Source organism: Gambusia affinis, linkage group LG15, assembly GCF_019740435.1.
Source record: "Gambusia affinis linkage group LG15, SWU_Gaff_1.0, whole genome shotgun sequence".
NCBI classification, from domain to species: domain Eukaryota; kingdom Metazoa; phylum Chordata; class Actinopteri; order Cyprinodontiformes; family Poeciliidae; genus Gambusia; species Gambusia affinis.
In genome coordinates this window covers 4487961-4511853 of record NC_057882.1, presented here as the reverse complement: position 1 = coordinate 4511853, position 23893 = coordinate 4487961, and the positions used below count along the sequence as shown (strand labels likewise).

General features: G+C 39.9%; 2 protein-coding genes across 4 annotated transcripts; one reads left to right on the top strand and one right to left on the bottom strand.

Annotated features, from left to right (window-relative positions):
- The first annotated feature begins 1174 nt into the window (after positions 1 to 1174).
- Positions 1175 to 3358, top strand: LOC122844838 (tripartite motif-containing protein 16-like). The gene has a single exon (XM_044140633.1). It carries the CDS (start codon positions 1342 to 1344, stop codon positions 3007 to 3009), a length of 1668 nt encoding a protein of 555 aa, XP_043996568.1. The 5' UTR covers positions 1175 to 1341; the 3' UTR covers positions 3010 to 3358.
- An 818-nt stretch (positions 3359 to 4176) lies between these two features.
- rsf1b.1 (remodeling and spacing factor 1b, tandem duplicate 1) lies at positions 4177 to 22766 on the bottom strand. Of its 3 annotated transcripts, XM_044140626.1 has the most exons (17): positions 22568 to 22766; positions 20406 to 20497; positions 18806 to 18898; positions 18029 to 18234; positions 17816 to 17934; positions 15783 to 16913; positions 13285 to 15752; positions 12909 to 13190; positions 12137 to 12241; positions 11967 to 12046; positions 10903 to 10957; positions 10707 to 10819; positions 9962 to 10029; positions 9624 to 9837; positions 9332 to 9546; positions 7956 to 8135; positions 4177 to 7454 (listed from the first exon to the last, which is right to left on the bottom strand). In XM_044140626.1, the coding sequence occupies exons 1-17, from the start codon at positions 22719 to 22721 to the stop codon at positions 6892 to 6894; spliced, it is 6138 nt and encodes a 2045-aa protein (XP_043996561.1). In that variant the 5' UTR covers positions 22722 to 22766; the 3' UTR covers positions 4177 to 6891. The 3 variants fall into 3 exon arrangements, with proteins under 3 accessions (XP_043996561.1, XP_043996560.1, XP_043996559.1); XM_044140625.1 differs by having other exon boundaries at positions 9968 to 10029; positions 13285 to 16913; XM_044140624.1 differs by having other exon boundaries at positions 13285 to 16913; positions 22568 to 22765.
- Between the last annotated feature and the right edge of the window lie 1127 nt (positions 22767 to 23893).

Here is a 23893-nt window from a genome sequence, read left to right as displayed (position 1 = left end):
CCTCTAATCGGGTCAATGAGAGATGTTCGCATCCACCTCAAAAATATGTAGTTGCGCCCCTGGTTCTAATGGACAAACAAGCTCAATCTGGTAGCTAGTCTAGATCATTTAACTTGGTTTCTGTAGCACTTTTCTCAATCCGCCGCTCCTGACCAGGCTTTTTGACGTTTAGACCTTTGATACATCATGTTCAGTGGTGGACTGGACATCGGGAACACCGGGTCCAGTCCACCACTGGCTGCTGCTCCATTCAGGATTGCTGAGGGATGGGACCCAACCTTGGGTTCAGGTCACACTTATTAAAAACTGATCCACATGGTTCACTCGGCTCACTGGTATACGCCGGGCTAAAAGTCACGTCAAGTTTTTATGGAAAGCACATTAAAGTAGCAATGAAGTTCAAAGTGCTTTGCATTGTAAAAGCATCATACAGTCACCAATTATGAAACACGCAAAAAACATTATATTTTGTCAAATGCCATAATCAGAATCATCAAGCAAATATAAATCAAATACACTATATTGCCAAAAGTATTTGCTCACTCATCCAAATGATCAGAATCAGATGTTCCAATCGCTTCTTGAATATACTGTGGTGCTAAGCCATATAGCGATTTGTAAACTAATAGTATTTTAAAGTCTATTCTCTAAGCTACAGGGAATATCTCAGAGAATGTGGAAGGATTTGGAACTGGGTGATGTGATCTATTTCCCTGGTTTTAGTCAGAACATGATCAGCAGCTCTGGATCAGCTGCCTGTTTTTTAGGAAGACCAATGAAGACACTGCTGCAGTAATCAATGTGACTAAAGATAAATGCCTGGATGAGTTTCTGAAGATCTGGCTGAGACATAAGTTATTTAATCCTGGATTCAGAGGGATAGAAGACGACTTTGTAATTGTCTTTTTATTTCTCTGAAGTGTCAGGTCAGAGTCCATCACTCAGCAGACTGCCGTTGCAATAGGGAACAGACAGACACCTCTCACCCACTCCTTTCATTTTCTGAGTCTTTCTGTCACAGCAACACAGAAACACAGATTGTGCACAGGTGCTATATAAATGCCTGCAGAGATTAGATTACATTTTAAAGTAGTGAGTTTTTCTGACTTTGATGTTTTGAGCAGAAAATTCTTGCCAAACCATTTAAACTTTAAACTTTTTGTGGAATCAAAGCCTGACATTCCTGCTCAAACACGCCTTGAATCTGGGTGGAACCAAAGTCTGCTGAAGGTGGAAGCTGATTGGTTGCTGCCTCTCTGCACTGCCTTGATTTTCAGATCAGAGCTCAAACCAGTTTCTGTTTCAGGAAGTGAAACAGAAACCGTGCGACAGAGAGAAGAAATGGAGCAGAATCAGATGGACCAAAAAACTTTTTCCTGTTCGATCTGTCTGGATCTACTGAAGGATCCGGTGACTATTCCCTGTGGACACAACTACTGTATGAACTGTATTAAAACCCACTGGGATGAAGAGGATATGAAGGGAATCCACAGCTGCCCTCAGTGCAGGGAGACATTCATACCAAGGCCTGTGCTAAAGAAGAACACCATGTTAGCAGCTTTAGTGGAGCAGCTGAAGAAGACTGGACTCCAAGCTGCTGCTGCTGATCACTGCTATGCTGGACCTGAAGATGTGGCCTGTGATTCCTGCACTGGGAGGAAGCTGAAAGCCATCAAGTCCTGTTCGGTCTGTCTGGCCTCCTTCTGTGAGAAACACCTTCAGCCTCATTATGATTCAGCTACTTTTGAGAAACACAAGCTGGTGGAGCCATCCAAGAACCTGCAGGAGAACATCTGCTCTAAGCATGATGAGGTAATGAAGATGTTCTGCCGCACTGATCAGAAGTGTGTCTGCAGTCTCTGTTTAATGAAGGAGCATAAAGGTCATGACACAGTGTCAGCTGCAGCAGAAAGGACTGAGAGGCAGAGAGAGTTGGAGGAGAGACGAAGAAACATCCAGCAGAAGATCCAGAACGGAGAGAAAGATGTGAAGCTGCTTGAACAGGAGGTGGAGGCCATCAATCACTCTGCTGATAAAACAGTGGAGGACAGTGAGAAGATCTTCACCCAGCTGATCCGTCTCCTCCAGAAGAGAAGCTCTGAGGTGAAGCAGCTGATCAGATCCCAGCAGGAAACCGAAGTGAGTCTAGTCAAAGATGTTCAGGAGAAGCTGGAGCAGGAGATCACTGAGCTGAAGAGGAAAGACGCTGAGCTGGAGCAGCTCTCACACACAGAGGATCACAACCAGTTTCTCCTCAACTACCCCTCACTGCCAGCACTCAGTGAGTCTATCAAATTCTCCAGCTTAGAATATTTTCCTCTAGGATACTTTGAGGACGTGACAGCAGCTGTGTCAGAGCTCAGAGATAAACTACAAGACATCCTGAGACTCTCATGGACAAACATCTCACTGATGGTCACTGAGGTGGATGTTCTACTGTCACAACCAGGATCAGAACCAAAGAGCAGAGCTGGATTTTTAAGATATTCGTGTGAACTCACTCTGGATCCAAACACAGCATTCCCATGTTTGGGCCTATCAGAGGGGAATAGGAAGGTGACAAGGATGAATCAGCATCAGTCTTACACTAGTCATTCAGACAGATTCACTGACTGGTCTCAGGTTCTGAGTAGAGAGAGTCTGACTGGACGTCGTTACTGGGAGGTGGAGTGGAGCGGAGAACTAGTTCGTGTAGCAATAGCATACAAGAATATCAGCAGAGCAGGGGGGAATATGAGTGGATTTGGATATAATGATAAATCTTGGGCATTAACTTGCTCCCATAGAGGTTCTAGTTATAGTCACAACAACAACTGGACCTCCGTCTCAGGTCCAGTTTCCTCCAGGGTCGGAGTGTACCTGGATCACAGAGCAGGTTTTCTGTCCTTCTACAGCGTCTCTAAAACCATGACTCTCCTCCACAGAGTCCAGACCAAATTCACTCGGCCGCTGCTGGCTGGAGTTTATGTTGGTACATTATCCTCTGCACAGTTCTGTAAACCCAAATAGATTTTCTTTCTTCTCTCTGATTGTTGACCAGGATTTATTGTTTTGTTTCTCTTCAATTCCTGGTTTATTTTTGACTGTGTTCCACCAGCCATAAAGGAAATCACTGCTGATATTCAGATGTTCAGGTTTCCTTTCCACTGTTCTGCAGAACAAATGTTCTTTCTTAAATCAGCTGAGACTGAAGTGAACTGAACTTACTTTTTTTTTCTTTATTGTGATTCAAAGAAGAATCTGAAACTAGTATGAACTTACAGCTGATGCTGTTTTCTTGTGCATCTAGATTTAGATCAGAAAAATAAACGTCTGCTATTCTGTCTCTTTGGCTTTCATCAATAAAACAACTTGATTACAGGAAAATTTGGCAAAGGTTCTCCTCATCATAATAAATTGTGAGTTTTGTTGTTCTTCAGAGTGTCATGTCCTTCTGGAGAAGTTCAGATACACACTCAGTGTATACAGGCACAACAGGAGCTGCAATCTTACCAGAGTTAAAGAGGATTGCATTCAGCTTCAAGGCCAAGTTTCCAGCCTGGAATATTGTCCCAGTCCTCAGGGTAAAAACCATAACCGATGTTAAACTTCACAAATCTTCTATTGTTTGAGGGGGAGAGTTCGCTACAATGTTTTATGATTCACTAATCTGAAGAAAGTCTTTTCTGGGCAAATTTGACTCTTGAATATTTGGGACTCCAGGTAAAAATCCAGAAATGAGCTCAGACACAAACTCTCTGCAAAACTCAAAACTATGAGGAGCTTTTTCTCTTTGATCTTTTCTCTGTGATGTTCGTTGAGTTGAACTTTGACTCAAGATGTTAAACAGGCAACACACAATGGAGGATTCACTTAACTATCAGTAAAAGTGTAAACATTTCCAAGGTCTGTTTCACAGTTTAGTTTATCATCTACAATCGTCCCAAGTTGACTGTGTGGGTTTATGTTTTTATGCTTTCATGATGTAACAGACTTTGAACTTCTGCATTGCTGAAATGTGCTATGCAAAAAAAAAAAAATCTATTGATTTATTACACTTTTTAACTGAACTTATGTATTTCTCAAACTAAGTCTAGTAGTAAAGAAAATATTTAAAACATTCTAAAAACGTACATTTTATACAACATTTATGTGCTTACTGATGAACTCAGTAGAAAACGCAGCGCAAGACAAACATATGGCTTAAAACCCAGTTTATTATAAGAAATGTACAAGAGCCGATCCATAAGAAATAGCAGTAAACAAACAAAAGTATATAGCAGACAAAACACAATCCGTCTACTAGGAACTATGCACAGTGGACAGGGTTTCTTTCTTTCCAGCTTCATCATGAGGTAAAAAGGAAACAGTTAACACTTCAGTGGTTGGCACTGGTCTTTTTCAGTCTAATTCTGTTTCTATGCAACACGTATCAACACATTTCCCAGCTCGGCCCACCACAACACATTTTATTATTATACTTTTATATTTGGGTTCGCTAAATTCTGTCCAGCTGAAGTCTGGACATCGTAACATTTGTGTTCACTGAAAGCAGCTCGTAGAGTTTTTGTTTTTTTCCTTCTTGGAAGTCGAGTTTCTGGTCAATAGAGCGACTTTTCCTCTGGAGACGGCGCTCCGGAGTAATTTACAAAAATTTTACAACATTCTCTCTCAAACCAGGTCGTCTCATTCCCCTTCACTTGGTCAGCGCCTGCCTATGACACAACATCCTCAGCACCAACAAAACAGGTCAGGAGACACACATCTGCAAAACATGCCCAGATTGTTTAATTTTGCTATAAAAACTGTTGTGCCAATATTACTTCCCTACAAAAAAAAACAACAAAAAAAAACAACTAATAGAAACCCATGCACTCCCAAAGAATTGTCCAATATATTTCCTTTTTCATGATTACAAAATGCCTCTAAATATATTACAACAAATACTACAGATATACACACAGACAGGTTCCAGCAGAGGTCAGTATAGTCATTGGTTTGAATTTTTTATGTCCGTTCCTCCTGTGAAAAAAAACAACAAAAAAAACTTCTCAGTTTTACTTCCAAGCTGCTTATTACACAGATTTTTCATAATTTTGAACCTTTGGGGATAAATCCAGAAAACCCGACTCGGGTTCAAGATTATGAAAACAAACAAAGGAAGTGCTAGAAGATCTGGGGAAGAAGAGCGAGGAAAAATAATGTTAGGATGGATCCGCATGATTTTAAACATGCAACGAGGGACAACGTACATAGAAATAAGACACTTTACATTTTTACTCAAATAATGGTTTAGATATACAAATAAAAAAAATACAGAAAATAAATGAAATATGAAGACACTGAGATCTGAGGATTAGGAGTGACAATAGATTCATTTCCTCAAAACAATTCTCAATAACGGAGAGCTCACCACTGGTCTGATGGCAACACACAGAATTCAAATAATTACACAATGTATACAATGTACAAAAAAAAATCTACGCTATCACTCAAATACAAAAGTTCAAAAAGAAGGGAGGGGTGAAAAAAAAACCCAAAAACATGTTGGTCACTCTGATGCATTCACACCTTGAACACGAGACGGATGGAAAACGGATGGTGGGAAAAGAGAAGACAGATTTCCAGATGCTGGCCGGCGTCGTCCAGCTGTTCTAAGGGTTAGCTTATTCAATATGTAGTTTACAGAGAACCATTTATCAGCTAAAAACAGGACAAAGCCAAGAAATCAAAACTCCACTGTACAAGAAAACATTTATTTCTGGGAGCTAAAAAAAATTCAACTGGGTGTATTTATTTGAATAAAATTTCTTCCTTTTAAATATTTTAATAGACAAATCCCCCCCGAAATAGACCTGGACTACCACTAGGGGTCAGATTCTCTAACAACTAACCCCAAATTTAAAGTAAACTTGCAGTTCGCAGATTAGAAGCTTTAATTTCTGTGGAAATATTATTTAAGCCAAACATTGTAGGCCGGAACACTGGAGCAAATTCCAGTATTTACTCGTGAAGGTTAAAAATCTCTAAAATACTTTGCAATCATGTCCGTTTCAGTGGAAAAGCTGGTGCACAGATAAATCGGCCGATACTTGCATGTGAAACCGATCATATTTACTAGGTGTGCCAAAAAAAAAAAAAAACATTGATTTACATAAGAATCCCAAAGTATCGCTTACCATCATTCAAAATGTTCCAAAACCGATTTTATAGAAATAAAACAAATCCGTCTTTCAGCCTCCATTTTCTTAAAACGCGGTTCTCAGTTTGTGTTTCTGAACTGCAAAGCAGACTGGAGTAGATCATGAGGATCCTTCGCTCATTAGATTAAAGCAGAAATCATCACCAATAATCGTTTTGAATTTGAATCGAATCATGGCCTCAAAAATTGGCATAAGATCATAAAACATTCTCATCTCTATTGTCCAACTCCACCAAGTGGCTTGGTGGAGTTGGACAACAGATAACTCATCGACAACAGCGACTTAGTCACAACATCAGATATGGAAAAGAAAAAGAAAGAAAATCGGCATCAGCAGCTCAGGTTTTTCAAAGATCCTCAATCAGCCAGAAAGCTGCAATCGGTGCACCTTTAGCATGGAATGATCCTTTAAGTCAGACAAGTAATCAACTGTTCAAACCATTTCAGTGCCAGATTTCATGAATGTATGTTAGTGCTTCAACAGATACAAATCTACAAAAAAAGAAAAACAGCTGGGAGGAAAACCGACGACAGGTTTGGCAGTGGAGGATCTGATGATGTGTTGGTGCCGAGAACGAAGCTCCATGTCAAAATAAAAACGACAACAACTGTTGGAAGGGGGAGGGAATAATAAAGTTAAGCAATATAAAAATACAATACCACAAAAAAATAATAAAAATAATAAACGGTACACCATTTCTGTTGTCTTTTTACAATTGTTCGTTATTGCAGACGTAGTCCACCAAGTCTGTGACTCCTAACAGGTCGTCCTCCTCGTCGTCCTGCGCCGCCATTTCCTGTCCTGCCAGTCCGTTCGGGGCGGCGGCGGCAGCCGGTGTGGAACTCACAGTTTTAGGCGTCTCCAAGTGTGGAGGGGCGACGCCGTCCAAGTTCTTCGTCTCGCTCCGTCCGTTTGCAGGCTGCTTCTCTGCCGGGCGGCGGTCCAACGAGTTTGTTCCCTTTGAATGCTCCTTCTCCTCTTCCTCCTCCACCTTCGTCTCCTTAGGCTTTTCCTCCTCCTGCTGCTGCTGCTGCTCCTCCTCATCGTCGTCGTCATCCGAGTCGATGCGGTTCACCCGCTTTCGTATGGGCCGATCCTCCTCTGAAGAGTCGTCTGAGTCAGAGTCCGAGTCCGAGTCCGAGTCTCGAGACGCTCGCCTGCGTTTCAGCGCCAGCCGCCTGCGCCGCTGCCGGGAATCTTCTTCTGAGGAATCGACTCTTCGCTTCACCTTCAGGTCCTTCGACTCGTCTTCAGAGTCTCTGGAGAAACTCGCTGGAAGGAAGAAAAACGACGAGTGAAAAAACAGTAGGGCTGAAATGATTAAAAGGATTAATGGCGGTTAATTGATTAAATAATAGTCAACTAATTTAGTAACCAATCAATCGTTAATTGGAGTACAGTTGCTATTCGCCAAAACTGTACAAAAGACATTTTGCAGTTAAAATGGAAAACCTGTTTCTGTAAACCCGTTCTACCCAGAACTCCTCGAGTCTCACTTTTAGCTAAAGAAATGCTCTTATTACAGTTTAGGCAGCAAAATGTAAATATTGTTGTTTGAAAAAATTTATTGAATCATTTATTTGTATTTTAATGTACTTCTAACACTGTATAAAAAAAGTTTATGTGAGTAAATGAAAAATCAGCAGACTGTGCCAAATTGTTAATCAATTAATCACCAGATTAACTGATTAATCATCAGAGTAATCGATTAATCGTCAGATTGAGCTGGGCTGATCTGGGTCCGATTAGCAGCAGAGACGGTTTCTGACTGACCGTCGCTGTCGGAGCTCTCCTGGCGCCGCCTGGGTTTCATCTTGGCCCGGTTGGTTCCGGCCTGAGAGCCTTCGGACCCCGACGTCTCGCAGTAGTTCACCTCCTTCTTGTGGCTCCGGCGGGACCGCCGCCGACTCATGTCCAGGTCGCTGTCGCTGTAGTCACTCGACCGCTCCGTCTCTGCAGGGGAAATCGAGACTCGGTAGGTAAAAATAAACTATTTTAAATGTTGTTTTTTTTGACAAAAATCTGGAAACAAGACTTTAAGGTGTAGATTTCTTTATATTTAGAGATTTTGTTTTATTTTATACATAAATTTTAACTTTTTTCACTTTTTTCCCTAGTTTTTCCAAAAACTCTACTTGCTTGATGGATGGATGATGAATAAATAGTTGAATTTATGTTTTGACCCACTAATGGAGACAAAAGGTGGACAATAAACAATAGATAAACAATAAATAAACAATAGATAAACAATAGATGCAACGTTTTTTATTACTGGGTAATTGTCCATTACGAGAAGACATCACCAGTGAAACGATATTTAAACCTACAACTACTCTTAAGAACAACAAATCAGAAAACACAATTAAAATAAATATCAATTATTTGCACTATTGTTTAATCCAAATTAAGTCAGTGGCTCCATCAGGCCCCCTGGGCTTCAGGGGCCCCATACATGCTAACATTTTAACACAGACACATAAATGTAACGTTTGTTTATTGAGATTATAAATGCTGCCAAGTTTGATTTAATGGTTTCAGTATACATAAATTATAAGATTTTAAATTGTTTAACATTTATATGTAAGATTTTTAGGAGCAGGCAAGTTTACTTTGTAAAAGTTCAAAGAAAAATATTCATAGTTAAATTGATTTGTTACCATAACAACAATCTGACGCTGCAAGTTTAATCTTTGAGTTTGAGCTCCGTTTGTTCACAAATACAAATTGGTAAACTGCGATTATAATTTATTGCTTTTTAGGTTGGCCAGTTAAACTGCTTCCTTCTCCCAGATTAAATCTAACACAGATTAAGGCCTCATCCAGCTTTGCAGCGGCCCTGCATGAGTGAAATCCTCTGCACTGAGCAGAGATGAGGAACAAACAGGAGATTTAATTCAATGCTGCTGACGTGACTTTAGTAGCTCTTCCATTTCTGTCTGAGTTTTTAACAAGGTTACAAAAAAGAAGATTTTAACAAAATCTGTTTATTTTGGTCAGATTTATCATTAAAACATCATTTTTATTGATTTCAACCCTTTTAGAGCCACTGTTAATCTAACAATTAGAGGTTTAATTTTAATTTCCTCCCTTGTTCACGTTTATCAGGCAAACATAAAAGAGTTAAAGTCCAACTCCCAGAGTCTTCCTACCAATGTCGTCCTCCTCCACTTCGTCATCCGTCTCCTCCTCTTCATCGTCTGAGTACCACTTGGGTCTCCTCCTCTTCCTGGAGCTCTGCCTGCGTTTCTGCGGCCTCCTGCTCCACGACGACGCGTGGCGCCGCCCGCCGTGGCCGCTGCCGTTTGACTCCGCCTCCGTTTCCGGCTCCGTCTCGTTGTCGGACACGACAAACTCTTCCTCCGAGCTGAAACCGAACACGAGGAGTTCAGTGGAGACAGGAAACCACGGCGCCGAGGGCGAGACCGAGGGGTTCCGACGTACCTTTCACTGAGGCGAAACTCTTCCTCGCTCTCCTCTTCGTCCACGGTGCTGTCGCTGTCCAGGTCGTTGAGTCGCCGGCGCTTCTTCCTGCGCTGGGCGGCGTTGGGTCGCGGCGGACGCCCGTTCTCCTTCCCTTCCTCCGCCTGCAGGATGGTGGAGATGTCCTTGCCTCTGTGGCCCGTGATGTTGGCCATGTCCTTACCCCGACCGGCTCCTGCGTCAAGAATCATTATGTAAAAATACGAACATTAAAAAGCTGCTTTTCCAGGTTTTTTTTTAGTCAGGATGGAAAACTTCCCAGAGTATCAAACAGGATCAGAAATAAACATCCTTCCTACCTCCACCTTCTGCTTCTTTGATGTCTTCCTCTATGGCCTCCTCGATTGCTTCATCAAACTCATCAAACCTGTAAAACGAAAACAGTCGTTAGCCAAACTTCAAATTAATGAGTTTACACACTTTAAGAAGTAAGATTTTAATCACCATCTCAAACATAAGAACATTTCCAACATTTTCACCAGGATGGTTTTATTTAACATGAATCAGGGTTAGTAACAGAACGTAAATCACAACATTTACAGTTTTACCCAAATTGGTTCAGGGCTTGTAGGTTTTCCTACAGTAACATTCAAGGATTTTCAAGCTTTCAAACCTTTTCAGCACTACCCTTTGGAAATAAAAACAACAAAATAGAAAAGACCATTTTAAATCGATATCATATATAATGGATTACTGTGTTATTAATATTTTTTGTGGTAGTGTTCTACAGAAGGAACGAGGTAAACCAAGACAAATTTTAATGTTTGAAATGTCTCATACAGTTTTGTGTCTCGCACAAAGAAACTTTCTTTAGTAATCCCACCACATTTTATTCAGCGTGTGCGCCCCCTTCTGGATGCTTTCTGCAGTAAAATAAAGCTGCTGTTCCACTCTGAATTTCAAGATGTTGCACAAGTTGCACACATATTTCACAAACTTCCATTTTTATAAATAAAATGTGTGGTGTACGACTTTTATTTCCAGGTTAAAACCTGGAAAGAGGCTGTTTTTTCTTCTCCTGTTGCATAAATGTTTGCCTCAGACCTGTAGCTGATGGTTTTCTTGGCCCTCGTCGATCTGCGGCCCCAGCTCTTACTCCGCTTTGCTTCTTTCTTCTCCTTGATGACGATCTCAGGCTTTTCTTGCTCCACCTCCACCTGCGACGGGTTTAACATCTTTTATTTCACAAACATGAGCAGGCGAGCGAATTGGAGCCCGGCCAGGCCCGGTTTGTACTTACAGAAGGCGTGATGATGTTCTCAACGCTGATTCCCACATAAATCAGCCGTTCCTTCCTGCACAAGACGGAAACACATTCAGCACGCGCGATTAGAAACAGCAGCTGCAGTTTGAAACAAAACTAATGATTTTAAAACTATGACTTGTTTTTTTTGTTTTTCCGTTTCAAAATATAATAAAGAAAAACAAAATTGTGTTTTAGTTATTTATAAAATAAATGACATAAATGGAAATTTCTGATTTATTTTATTTTTTTGAATAGTTACAGCAAAAACAATTTTATGTTTTGTTGGTGCACCATTTGGGAAATCATGGATTAAACAGCAGGTGTGTTAAATTTTTACACTGTTCAATATTACATTCTTTTAAGTTTTGAAAACGGAAAGACAAGAAAAGAAAAAGGTTTTTTTTTTCTTCTTGCGATTTTGTTTTAAAACAGAAAAACCAAACAACAAACTACATGTGGATTCTTTTGCTTTGTAAATGTCATTAAACCCTAAAACATAAATTTAAGGTGTTTTTTGCCAGGAATATCTTCAGTGATTATAACTTAAAACAGAAAGCACAATATATGTGAACTTATTAAATGCATCAAATGAAAGACGGTCAAGTATGGAGGTCCAGAAATGACAAAAATAAAAATTAAAAAAAATAAGCAAATCATTAAATGACTACTGGAGTATGTTAATTATTTAAAACTGTAATACAAATTTATGACATTTAAAACCAAATATGTCTGATAAAAATAAAAACATTTTCTGAAATGTTGCAGGATACACATTAAGATAATGGCTGGATTCACGAATGTTGCAAGATATTGTGAATTTTGATGTTGGTCTTCCTTCTTAAAGCCAGTAGGTGGGGCTAAAGCTGCTCTGGTGATAATTGGTCAAAAGCAGACTTCCTGTTGAGGTCGCCCAATCAGTCATTAGGGGGCGTTTATAACAGCTTAAAGCATTTTCTGGTGTACAGAAGCACATAAACCGTGACAACAGAAGCCTGTAGTGGATCAGTGGAAGAGCAGAAACGAGAACTTTGACTGAAAGCAGAAGAAGAAAGTCCCACCTCCTCTCGGCCCGCTCCTTCTTCTTCAATGAGGCGTCGAGGTTCTGCAGCTGCTCCTCCAGTTTGTCGCAGAGCTGCTTCTGCAGATGGAAACAGAAGAACATCGACCCCTCATTCAGAGCTCTTTCCCTCTGGTGTCTTCGGTTAGCGACAGTCTGACATGAACGTACGTGCTGACAGGGCGGGCAGAACCATTCTCCGTCCGGGATGACCATGAGAGGCGGCCGCAGGCAGGCGGTGTGGTAGCCGCTGTCACACGAGTCGCACAGCAAGATCTGGAGACGACGGTCAGATCAAGTCACAAAAGATTCCGTTTTACATTTTGTTGTTCCGTTTTATGTAAATGTTTTCATTTTAAGGATGTTTTTGTCTCTTTTTGTTCTATAAACATAAAGGTTTTTATTTCTCCATGACATTCAATCAGGCCCCCAGCTTTGTGATTTTCAGTCATAATGACAATTTCTGGTTTTATCTGGTGATATTTTTACCCTAAAATATATAGAAATATAAAAAATACCCATACCTTCAATGAACAAATGTAACTAACTAAAGCTAAAGTATCTCTGACTCATGACTGCGCCTCATTGGTGGAAAAATAATTTTAATTTAATCGATTAGTAGTCAGGATAAACGATTAGTAAAATAATTGTTAGTTGCGGATCTCAGCGATTAACTTCAAGGTAAAACTTTGGCAATGGTTACAAAAGAAAAACAATATTCTAACCCACATATACAGAATTTCATTTTTGTTTTGTCTGTTTCTCATTTGTTGTTTCTTGTCCTCTTTGCTCATCTGATTGGTTCTTTTGCAGATCAATACCTCCATTTGCTAATCAGTACCGTTTGTTTTGTCTGCATTAATTGGTGATCAAGAAAAAAGAAAAATTATATTTGAAGGAATGGCTGAAGGTTTGCAGACCAGCGGAGGCCCCGCCCACCCACCAGCTCAGGATGATTTGGAAGACCACAGTGTTTGCAGGGGTCGTCGTTTGGAGGTAGGTCGTCGTCGGAAGACGTGGAAGAGTCCGAGCTCCGCCTCTCCCGGTTCCGGTTCCTCCTCTTCCGGTTTCGCTCGACCTTGTAGTCTTCGTCGCTGTCGTCCTCCTCCTCGCTCTCCTCCTCTTCGCTCAATGACTCCTCGCTGTTCTCGTCCTCGTCGTCTGAGGTTTTCCTTTTCCTGCGCGTTCGAGTGTTGGACCACCGAGTTCTCCGTCTTTTTCTCCCCTGAAGACAAAACAACTCAACTTAGTAACAAAAGTAATAAATCCCTGAGTCAGTTTAGAAATGATCAGGAATAACAATCAGATATTGATCTTACTTTGGGTTTTGGCTGGCCCTCCTGATCAGCCTTTTTCTCTTTGGGTTTCTTTTGAACAGTCTTCACTTCCTCCTTTTCCTCTTTCTCTTCCTCTTCTTCTTTCTTGTCTTGGTCTTCGTCACGGTCCTGAGGAAGAGGAGTGGGTGGAGGTTTCTCCGTCTTCTTCTCCTGAACCTCCACGGCCTTCTGCGTTGGCCTGGAGATCCTCGGCGACCGCCTCAGACACCGCCCCGTGTTCGTGTCCGACTCCGAGTCGCCGTGGCGATCCTCCCTCTGCAGCTCGGCTCTCCTCCTGTGCGCCGGTGGCTTGTTTCGTCGGCGTGCGCCCCCTTGTGGCGGAGAGCCTCCGTCGCCGTTCCGCACCTGTTCTGGTTTCCTGCCGCAGTCTGCAGGTCCGTCGCCGGCTGCTCCTTTGGTTCGTTTCTCCTCCGTATCTTTTGAGGACTCGGATTCTTTGCTTGAATTTGTTGAACTCGACTCAGTTTTGTTTTGCTTCAGAGCTTCTTCATCCGTTATTTCACTTTTTTGGGAATCTTCTTCCTTTCCTTTGTCAGGCAAAATTTCTTTCTTATTTTCTGATGGTGGGTCCTCGGCTGTCAACGACACTTTCTCCTCTTTCCGGTTCGATTCTGTTTCTTTGGGGGATTTTTTCTTCTCGGCAGGACTGGATGGTTTATCTGTCCGTTCGCAGGATTTCTGTTCAGAGGTTTTCTCATCGGTTTGCATCTTCGTCCGATTTTCATCACCCGATTCTTCTCCTGTCGGCCTGGAGTCGCATATCGTACCATCTTTGCAGTTTGAGTCTTTCTTTACGTCTTGCTGATTTTCTGAACTCACCTCTTCGACGTCGTCACTCTTCCTGCTGGGTGAACCCGAATCTGATTTGTCCTTGTTTACATGAGGTGCTCCTGTTCTCTCTCCTGATTTGTCAGTGATTATTGGTTTGTCTGTTTTTACATCAGCACACTGAATTATCGCAGCTTTAGGTTCAGCAGATTTCTGCGCAGGTTCTTTATCTGAAGGATCCTTTACAGTAGGATCTTTTATTGTTGAATCCTTCTCTAACAGATCTTTCTCTACAGGATCTGTCTTCATTGCATCTTTAGCCACAGGATCCTTTTCTGCAGGATCTTTCTCTGCAGGAACCTTTTTCAGCACATCCTTCGTTGCAGACTCTGTTTCTACAGAATCTTTTTTTGTTGAATCTGCCTCTGCAGAATCTTTTATTTTTGGATCTTTTGTCAAATCTTTCGCCACAGGGCCCTTATCTGCAGAAATTTTTGTCGTCTGATCCTTCTTTGGAGACTCCATCCCTACAGGATTTTTTGTTGTTAAATCTTTTATTGTCGGAACTTTTGACACATGTTTTGTTGAATCCTTCTCAGCAGAATCTTTCTCCACTGAAACTTTTGTCACCAGATCTTTCTCAACAGAATCTTTTTCTGCAGAGACAATTTTTGCCTGATCCGTTTCTACAGAATCTTTCTTTGAAGGATCTTTTTCTGCAGAAACTTTCTCTGCAAGATCTTTTGTCATTGAATCTTTTAGCAACTGATCGTTTGCCAAAGGATCCCTCTCTGCAGAAATCTTTGTTGAATCTTTTTCTGCAGAGCAGTTTTTTGTTTGATCTTTCTCTACAGGACCTTTTGTCATTGAATCTTTCTTTGGAGGATCTTTCCCTGCAGGATCCTTTGTCGTTAGCTCCTTTATTGTTGGATCTTTTTCCATTGAATCTGTCTTTGCAGAGTCTTTCTCTGTAGGATCCTTCTCTGCAGGAACGTTTGTCACCAGAACTTTCTCTACAGGAACGTTTGTCACCAGAACTTTCTCTACGGGATCCTTTATCGCCTGATCTTTCTCTACGGGATCCTTCATCGCCTGATCTTTCTCTACGGGATCCTTCATCGCCTGATCTTTCTCTACGGGATCCTTCATCGCCTGATCTTTCTCTACGGGATCCTTCATCGCCTGATCTTTCTCTACGGGATCCTTCATCGCCTGATCTTTCTCTACGGGATCCTTCATCGCCTGATCTTTCTCTACGGGATCCTTCATCGCCTGATCTTTCTCTACGGGATCCTTCATCGCCTGATCTTTCTCTACGGGATCCTTCATCGTCTGATCTTTCTCTACGGGATCCTTCATCGTCTGATCTTTCTCTACGGGATCTTTCATCGTCTGATCTTTCTCTGCGGGATCCTTTATCGTCTGATCTTTCTCTACGGGATCCTTTATCGTCTGATCTTTCTCTACGGGAGCTTTCATCGCCTGATTTTTCTCTACGGGATCTTTCATCGCCTGATCTTTCTCTACGGGATCTTTCATCGTCTGATCTTTCTCTACGGGATCTTTCATCGTCTGATCTTTCTCTACGGGATCTTTCATCGTCTGATCTTTCTCTACGGGATCTTTCATCGTCTGATCTTTCTCTACGGGATCTTTCATCGTCTGATCTTTCTCTACAGGATCTTTCTCTACAGGATCTTTATCTACAGGATCTTTTATCGTCTGATCTTTCTCTACAGGATCTTTTATCGTCTGATCTTTCTCTACAGGATTTTTTATCGTCTGGTCTCTCTCTACAGGATCTTTTATCGTCTGGTCTTTCTCTACAGGATCTTTCATCGTCTGATCTTTCTCTACAGGATCTTTCATCGTCTGATCCTTCTCTACACAATCTTTTATTGTCTTATCCTTCTCTACAGGATCTTTTGCCAGATCTTTCTCTGCAGAATGTTCCTCTGGTACGTCCACATCTTTAGTTTTGGTGCTTTCCTTCATGTCTTTTGCTTCAGATGAATCCGATTTGCCACCACTCAACTCTTTTTTAGACTCGGATGCGTCCGTTTCCACGCAGGATGACTTTCGCTCCGACTCTGCAGATGTAATATCAGAATTTGCTTCATCTGTTTCTCTCGCTTTGACCTCTGTTGGTTCGGATTCGTCCATTTTCTCCTCCTCTTCCTGATTGGATGATTTGTCCCCGTCTTTACACGCCGGCGTTGCTTCTTGGGGAGGTTTGGTTGTTTCTCTGTTTTTTGTTTTCTTCTCTTCCGTTCTTGTCGAGTCGTCCTGGAGTGATTTATTGCCGCCTGCAGCAGCAGAAAGGTTTTCCGTGGGTTTATCTTTACTCCTCTGTTTCTCGGGTTCTCCGTCCACCGGAGGCAGAACTTCGCCGTTCACATGATCGTTTATTCTCTGGACTTTCTGCTCTGGATTTGACTCGACAACAGACGGATTTTGTGCCGTGATGGTGCCATTTTTCTCACCAAAGTCCTCGCTGAACTTCATTCCCCGTTTCTTCAGTGGGATTTTGGCCTGCTGGTCATTTTTTACGGTTTGCTGGATCTCCTCCGAGCTGCTCTTCTTCACCTCCTCTCCCTTGACGGCGGCGCAGGGTGGCGTCGGGTCGGCTGGAGGCGGTTTGGAGTCCACCGCCTCCATCGGCTCCTCTTTGATGCTTTGAGCCGTCGCGCTGATGGTTTCTGAAACGAGTTCTGGCTCCAGTTTAGCTTCGATGACGCCGTTTAGTGACAGTTTGGCTTCTGGTTTCACCTCCGAGTTTTCTGTCCCTTCATTTTTGTCTTTCAGTTCTTCATCCGACGTATCGTCAGCCCTTTTTGTGTCGCCTTAAAAACAAGACGACGGATGAGAGATGGGTCTGGATTCAATTCAGAATTTGAATTCAAAAGCAAACCTTTGAATTTCAGTTAAAAAATGAATTGAAATTTATTTTGGATTTTCAAATCAGAATATTTTAATTGATACGATAAATGTCCACCGTAGAGCGCTGTATCCTAGAATGGAAAGTTTAGTGGAAGGAAAAATTGTCTAAATGAACAGCAATAAACTTGGCATTTAGTAAATAAATGGAATGTGATTATTTTCTTCCACTAAACTTTCCATTAATATTTGCATTACGGCCAATAGACAAAAAACTAATTTATCAAGACTATGGAGGCTTGTCACAATAAATTGTCCTAGAAATTATGGCGATAAACGATACAATTTTATTTTGAGACCATTTTCAACTTAATAACAGCATAGACTTATTAATTCTGGTATACCTATTCAAAGACTTTAAAAAAATCCTAAAAAATGTTTACAGTGGAACTGGAAAACATTTTTAAAATTAACAATATTTAAAATGGATAATGAAATCTATGTGACCAAAACTGCATTCTGAAAAATAACCATCCTTCAGCTTGGACAGAGAAAACAGGCGAAAGGGACAGGTGATGTAAACTACCTGTCTCGTTAGGCTGTCAAATGCTTGCAGCGTTTCTCAAAATGTCGGCTTTTCAGCCATATTAAAGGGGCGGCGGTCTGTAAAGAGCTGTTGTCTGTAGAGGAAATGACTGCGCCTTATAATGCAATTAATTTATTTATTGCTTATTGTGAGAGAATTTGAACAAAATTAGTGGAATACACTAACAATGCGGTGGATTTTTCCTCTGTTGATCTCCAACTGTGCTCCTATGGTTGATTATTTCATGATCAGAGTGTAAAAATGAGGCTTCAGCAGTCCAACCTTTGTCTTTGTCCGTCTCCCCCTCTGCTTTACTTTTCAGTTCCAGGTCTCTCTTCAGCAGCTCCGGGTCGATTTGTGTCTTTAGGAGAGCGACAACTTCAGCCAGGTCATTTCTGGTTCTAAAGGAGAAAAAAATAAACACATTTCACTGATCAGCCTGCAGACATCCAGACATTGTTTTACCGTGGTTGGAGCATTTAGCCGCCAGCCGACCTGACGATGCATTTCCACGACGCGCCGTCCAGGTCGTCCTGCTCCTCCACGTAAACCCGCACGTTGTCGTCCTGGTCCAGCTGGAACCAGTACATCTGCCCGTCCTTATCCCGGCCAATCGGCTGCAGCCGCATTTTGTCCGGATCTTCATCGTTGATGGCGGTTTTAAACTTCACGTTCTCGTCAAACTGGATCTCACATAAATACTGAAGCAAGCACAAGGAAAATAGGGAAAATGTGGCAAATGATGCAAATTGTTTTTACAAGAATAAAGTTAAAATATTACAAGAATAAAGTTAGAAGAAAATAAAGTAGAACTATTACAAGAATAAAGTCCTAATATGACAACAATGTAATATTTTGAGAATAAAATCATAATTTTCTGACTTTATTTTTGTAATTTTATTTTGCCATTTGCTGCCTCATCCTTACTAACCGTCTACTTAAAGCCAAGTAACTAAATTGAGCTATTTAAATTCTTCAAAGATTAAAGACGTTTGTGTCCAATCTGTATGCTTGTCTTTTTTTTTCTCATATAGAAGCAGATTAGTGAAGAAGAAACATTGTAACATACCTTGCAAATATTTCTAAAATAAAATCACAAAATCTGTGATTTTTACTGTAAGAAACAAAGAAAATACAAACAATGATGAACTCCTGAAGGGACTGGGTCAGTTTTGTAGCGGACGAATCCAAACCTGCTGAGTTTTATTAACTGAAATTAAATTGAGTTTAAACGCATAAAGAAATAAACTTTACTGTCCATCCGTCTCTTACCTTCAGGATGTCCGTCTTGCACTCCATGGACAGCTCCTTGTAGCCGTTCTGCTCCAGTTCCCACGCCCAGGTTGTGTTGAACTCCTGGCAAATCTGCAACAAAAACAAAACTGACTGACTCAAACTCCTGGGAATAAAAACTAGTTACCAAGAGAAACCATTAAACTATTAGCTTCAGTGATGTCAGATTTTATTAATATTACTACTGAATAACACAGAAACAAGACATGCAAAGTTTCATGTACTTATAACTTTGAATTGTCATCCATCTGCCTCTTGATTTCATTTCTAATCTAAATTGGAAAAATGTTGATTCTTAGAGCAAAATCTGCAGCTGAAAACAGAACTTTGCTGTTTTATGACACGTCAAGCCTGAGATTTGTTCTGCATTTAAGCGTTGGTCTCTACATATATTTATAAGTCACACCGGAAAAATGAACAAAAGATAAAAATTTGCCCCGGTTAGCGCTCAGGTTCAGGATTGATTGATTGATGCAAAAGCATTTCTCAGTTTCACCTTTGACCCGATGGCAAGAAGCTGGATTCTATGATCTTCAAACTAATTTTCATTCCAGACATGGAGTTAGTCTCTTTTTTGGTCTAATTTCAGTTCAGTCAGCATCCAAGTTTATCCAGCGTGGAGTTAGAAAATCTGAAAACGATGATGTCAAAATACTCACCAAGATAAACAGTCTAGATGCAGCTAAACTGGTTTTTGTTGTTCTTGTAACAATGACAGTAAAGATTTATTAGAAAAGCGAAGTTGAATTATGGCTGCCAAACATATTGTACTGCAAAGTGCAATTATTTTAGTAATCAATTATTCTTACGATTAATCAGATTAATAGTTACATTCTGCAGATTTTCACTCAACTAAAGTTTATTCTATCCACTATCAAAAATAGATTAAAGTATGCAGACATTATTCAATTTCTTTTTAAATGAAAAAACATTTAAAATTCACTCATCCCGACAATTCAATATTATTTTAACATCTTTGACGAGTCGGATGAGAAACAGAATCCTACACAAAAATCACATTAAACAAAAACATTTTTATTTTGTTATGTTCAGTAAATTTCTAAAAATAGAAGGTTTTTCAGCTTATGGACCAGAAGTCCGACAGATCGATAGATACTTTATTCATCCCTTTGGGGTTCACCCTCAGGAAAATTATGGTTCAGTCTCCCACACAGACCAACACATCAAACAATACCTCAATACTTATTTAACTTTTTTACATTAACAGCCTGATCCTATAGTCCCTCTGTTTCTATTGTACTCCTGTTTCCAGCCTCCAGTGAGGAGCTGAAGTGTTTTATTGCACAAGGGACTTTATGAAGGAGTTCCTCAGTCTGTTGGTCCTGGACTTTGACAGAATTAGTCTCCCACTGATGACAGAGTGCAGAGGGAGGCTGGTGTTGTCCATAAAAGCCTGGAGTTTCTGTAATGTTCTCCTCTCTGCCCTTGCTGCGAGAGTGTCCAGCCTTGTATGTAAATATTACATAAAAGCATGAAAACCACATTTCTTCCTTCTGCAGACATTTAAAATCACAAACGCAAACTTTCCCACTAAACAGCCTGGAGGCTGAGCGCTTACCTTGACCAGGTATTTCTCCCATCTGTCTGCAGAAACCGACTTCCCAATCTTCCTCAGCAACTTGACGTGAAGATCAACCAGCAGCTTTGGAACTGAGGAGACAGGCAGGGCAACGTGACCTGGATGACAGATTCACCCCTGAATCTGAGCAGATGAACAAGTTTTTAAACATGCTGACTCCTCCTCACCGTGGATTCACCGACCTGAAACCCTGGGCCCATATCAATATTTGGTTCTAAGAAGAGAAGTTTATTTGCAAGACAATTCAAAGTAAAAAAAAAATAAAAATAAAAAAGTAAGGCAACAATTTTCAAACAATTTAGTTATGTAAACAAATTTTTTTAGGCTTAAAATATTAATAAATGTTTTTATAGAAGCTAAAAAAAAAAACCAACAACTTGCATCTATAAGAAAAAAAGCAATAAAATTGAGTTTCACTACAGTACAAATCAGAATTTTAAACACATCATACCTAATGACTAGAACTGCAATAATAATGAAAATGTCAAAATTTCAGTTTATATAATTTTAAAAATTACCTTTGTGATGCTGCTTAATATTTGGATTATAAAATATTATCATAAGAGCATTTATTAAGATTGAATTTTTTACTGATCTGTAAACAAACCTGCAAACTTTACATCATTTGTAATATTTTTATTAAATACACAAAAATGTCGATTTCAAATGAATACAAAGAACATTTGCCCTTTTTATTAATTCACTTTCTAACAAATGAGTGAATTTGTTTGTTTTGACTGAGACGACCTGTTCAGTTAAATTAAAACTATTTCAACCAAATCATTTTGTTTGAGCAGTTCATGAAGATCAGAGAGAAATTTACAGCAATATAGATCAATGACGGTAAGTCGACACCATAATTTACAAATAAACATGTCACACCAACGTAAAGACAAATTAAAAACTCAAATTAAAAAGCATTTTTCTGTGATTTTGGGTTGATTCGCACTCAAAAAAAAAAAAAAAAAGATGATACATTTTAAAATAAAATAAAATCATGTATTTTTGTGTGTCTAAATTTAACATTCTGGCATTTTTACACCTAAAGACATTCTGTAACATTACAAGCTGCAGGTTTTCAATATTATGAAAGGGTGCGTTTTCTCTACCTGTTGCTGTAAATTGTTTTAAACAATAACATAGCGCCCCCCTTTGATGATTTATTGCTATTACATGTCAGCATTTGAAAGAAGCTCCTTGGAGTTGAGATAAACTCAGTCTAATCTAATGAACACATCACGCTGCTCTGAGAAAATGCATCACGTTGGGTCTATTTAGGACTTTTCATTACGATTAATTTAATAAAATAAAGTTTCCACAGTGCAGTTTGAGCACATGTTAATGAGAGGTAGAAATTAAACCCCAATCAGCAGCACTTCAAATAGGAAGCGCACAAAAATTGTCAAGTTAGCCACAATATGCACCGGAAGACAATGTATCGACATTTAAAACAACATAAAAACACATTTAAAATAGATTAAAATGTTATTTACAAAAATGAACATGCCTAAGTAATACAAGTACGTGCTGAAGTTACTTGCAATTAGGAAAATACATGACGAGAATTCTGCTTGGGTATTTAAATTAGTTTTATTTTGAAAGCCTATGCCGGATATCGTCACTCTTGCGGCTAACTTAGCCTCAGCTCAGCTATCCTCTACCTGAGAATATATTTAACTGTAAATAAAGTGCATAATCCAACATCCGTGTAACACTCTGACCGATTTATAAGCAGCATACAGTTTTACATCGCTCATTGCGAGAACTCGCATCACGCCCACGGACACACAGACAGTGTTTTCACCGCACATTTATGCTTGTGTTGTTGCACGACAAGCAGATAAAGGCTGGGGAAAAATTAAGCTCAATTCAAAAGCTAAAAAGTGACAGAAAACATCGAACAAATCGACATGTTTGCGTTTTAATCAACGTGAAAATAAGCGGGGAGACGTTTAAAACCTTGAATAGCATGGCTGGGAGGCGGTTGAGTTGAGTTTAAGTAAACACGAAGGTTAAAAAAATCCACACAATAACAGCTAACATTAGCGGTTAGCACGTTAGCTCAGTCCCATTATCATTAATGCAAGGCAGGAGCCTCTCCGCGTCCTCCGAGCCTCCTGCTGTGGGCTTTCTTGCCCTACCTGAGGATGTGTCCTGGAGGTATCTTTCCAGCTGAGGGAAGGTGAGCTCCGGCAAGTCCAACAGGGCTCCATATCGCTCCAGAAACGAGCAAACCACGGCGTAATTTGGACACAAACCGGGGGGAGAACTCGCTGTTGCCGCCGAAGCAGCCATCTTTTCCACACCAGTGTCAAGCCCCAGCGGCGAGAGTGCACACAACTTCCGGTGTTGTTACAAAATAAAACCATACCGGAACAAGCGATGTTAAAAACAAGACAGGTACCATGTTTTTGTTTTTTTTCACACTTAAATGACGTGTAAACAAAATAACATTTGTTTTCCTGAAAACAAATACATTTTAAAAAAGTATCTTTTCAAATAAATTGTAATCTTTTCTCTTGGATTGCAATGATATATTTAACCATTCATTTACTTTTGTTGTTAATATAGAAATAACCCAAATTGTCCCTTTCAGGATATTAGGATTTGATTGGATTAAAAATGGCAATATGTTTCACTAGAGATTAAGTATTTAAGTGTTTCCTTTGTATTTCAGTTTCATTCTACATGTTTAATAAGAGTCATATAGCTAACTTTAGTGGGTGATATATAATTATGTAGTAGAAATTGGAAGCTTATACACCGAATAAACAAACACAAATCATTTTTCCACTGTCTGAAGTTAAATCAGATTAAACTTATCTGATTTAACACTCAGACTGTGTTAATGGCAGTCTGAGTTACCAAAACAATTTCTACTCACTTTCAATTTGGAAATAACAACCTTTATGAAGTAACATACATTCATCATTAGACCCACATTTCTGCTTTTATTTATTTTTTGAATTGGTCTTACAAAAAATTCTAAATTTAATTGTCAGGTTTTCATTTCCTGTTAGAAGAAAGTCATAGTGATTAAGCAAAATTAAGGTGTTAACACATCAGTTTTTGTCTAATTAATCTATACAATGCATCTCACTTGGTGCTGGAGTTACTGAAATAAATTGAGTTTTCAACAATCAAAGTTAGCAAATTCATTTCTAAATAGACAGTTTCTACTAAAGATTTAGAACAAAAACTGGATTTTTATTTTGGTACAAGTGCATCCTTTTAATATCTAAATGGAGAAAAAAAATAAGTCTGAACAACTAAGTAATGTTATTTATTTAAATCACTTAAAATGCACTTAAAGTTTCAGATACCAAACATTTAAAAGGGACTGACTAATTTGTATGACAACGAAACAAATTTTATTATCCCTGTATCTAAAAACTCATTTATTTAACATGATCTTAAGCTGAATATTAAAGGTTTGCTGGGGGTCGCTGGCTACAGACCCCAGTCCA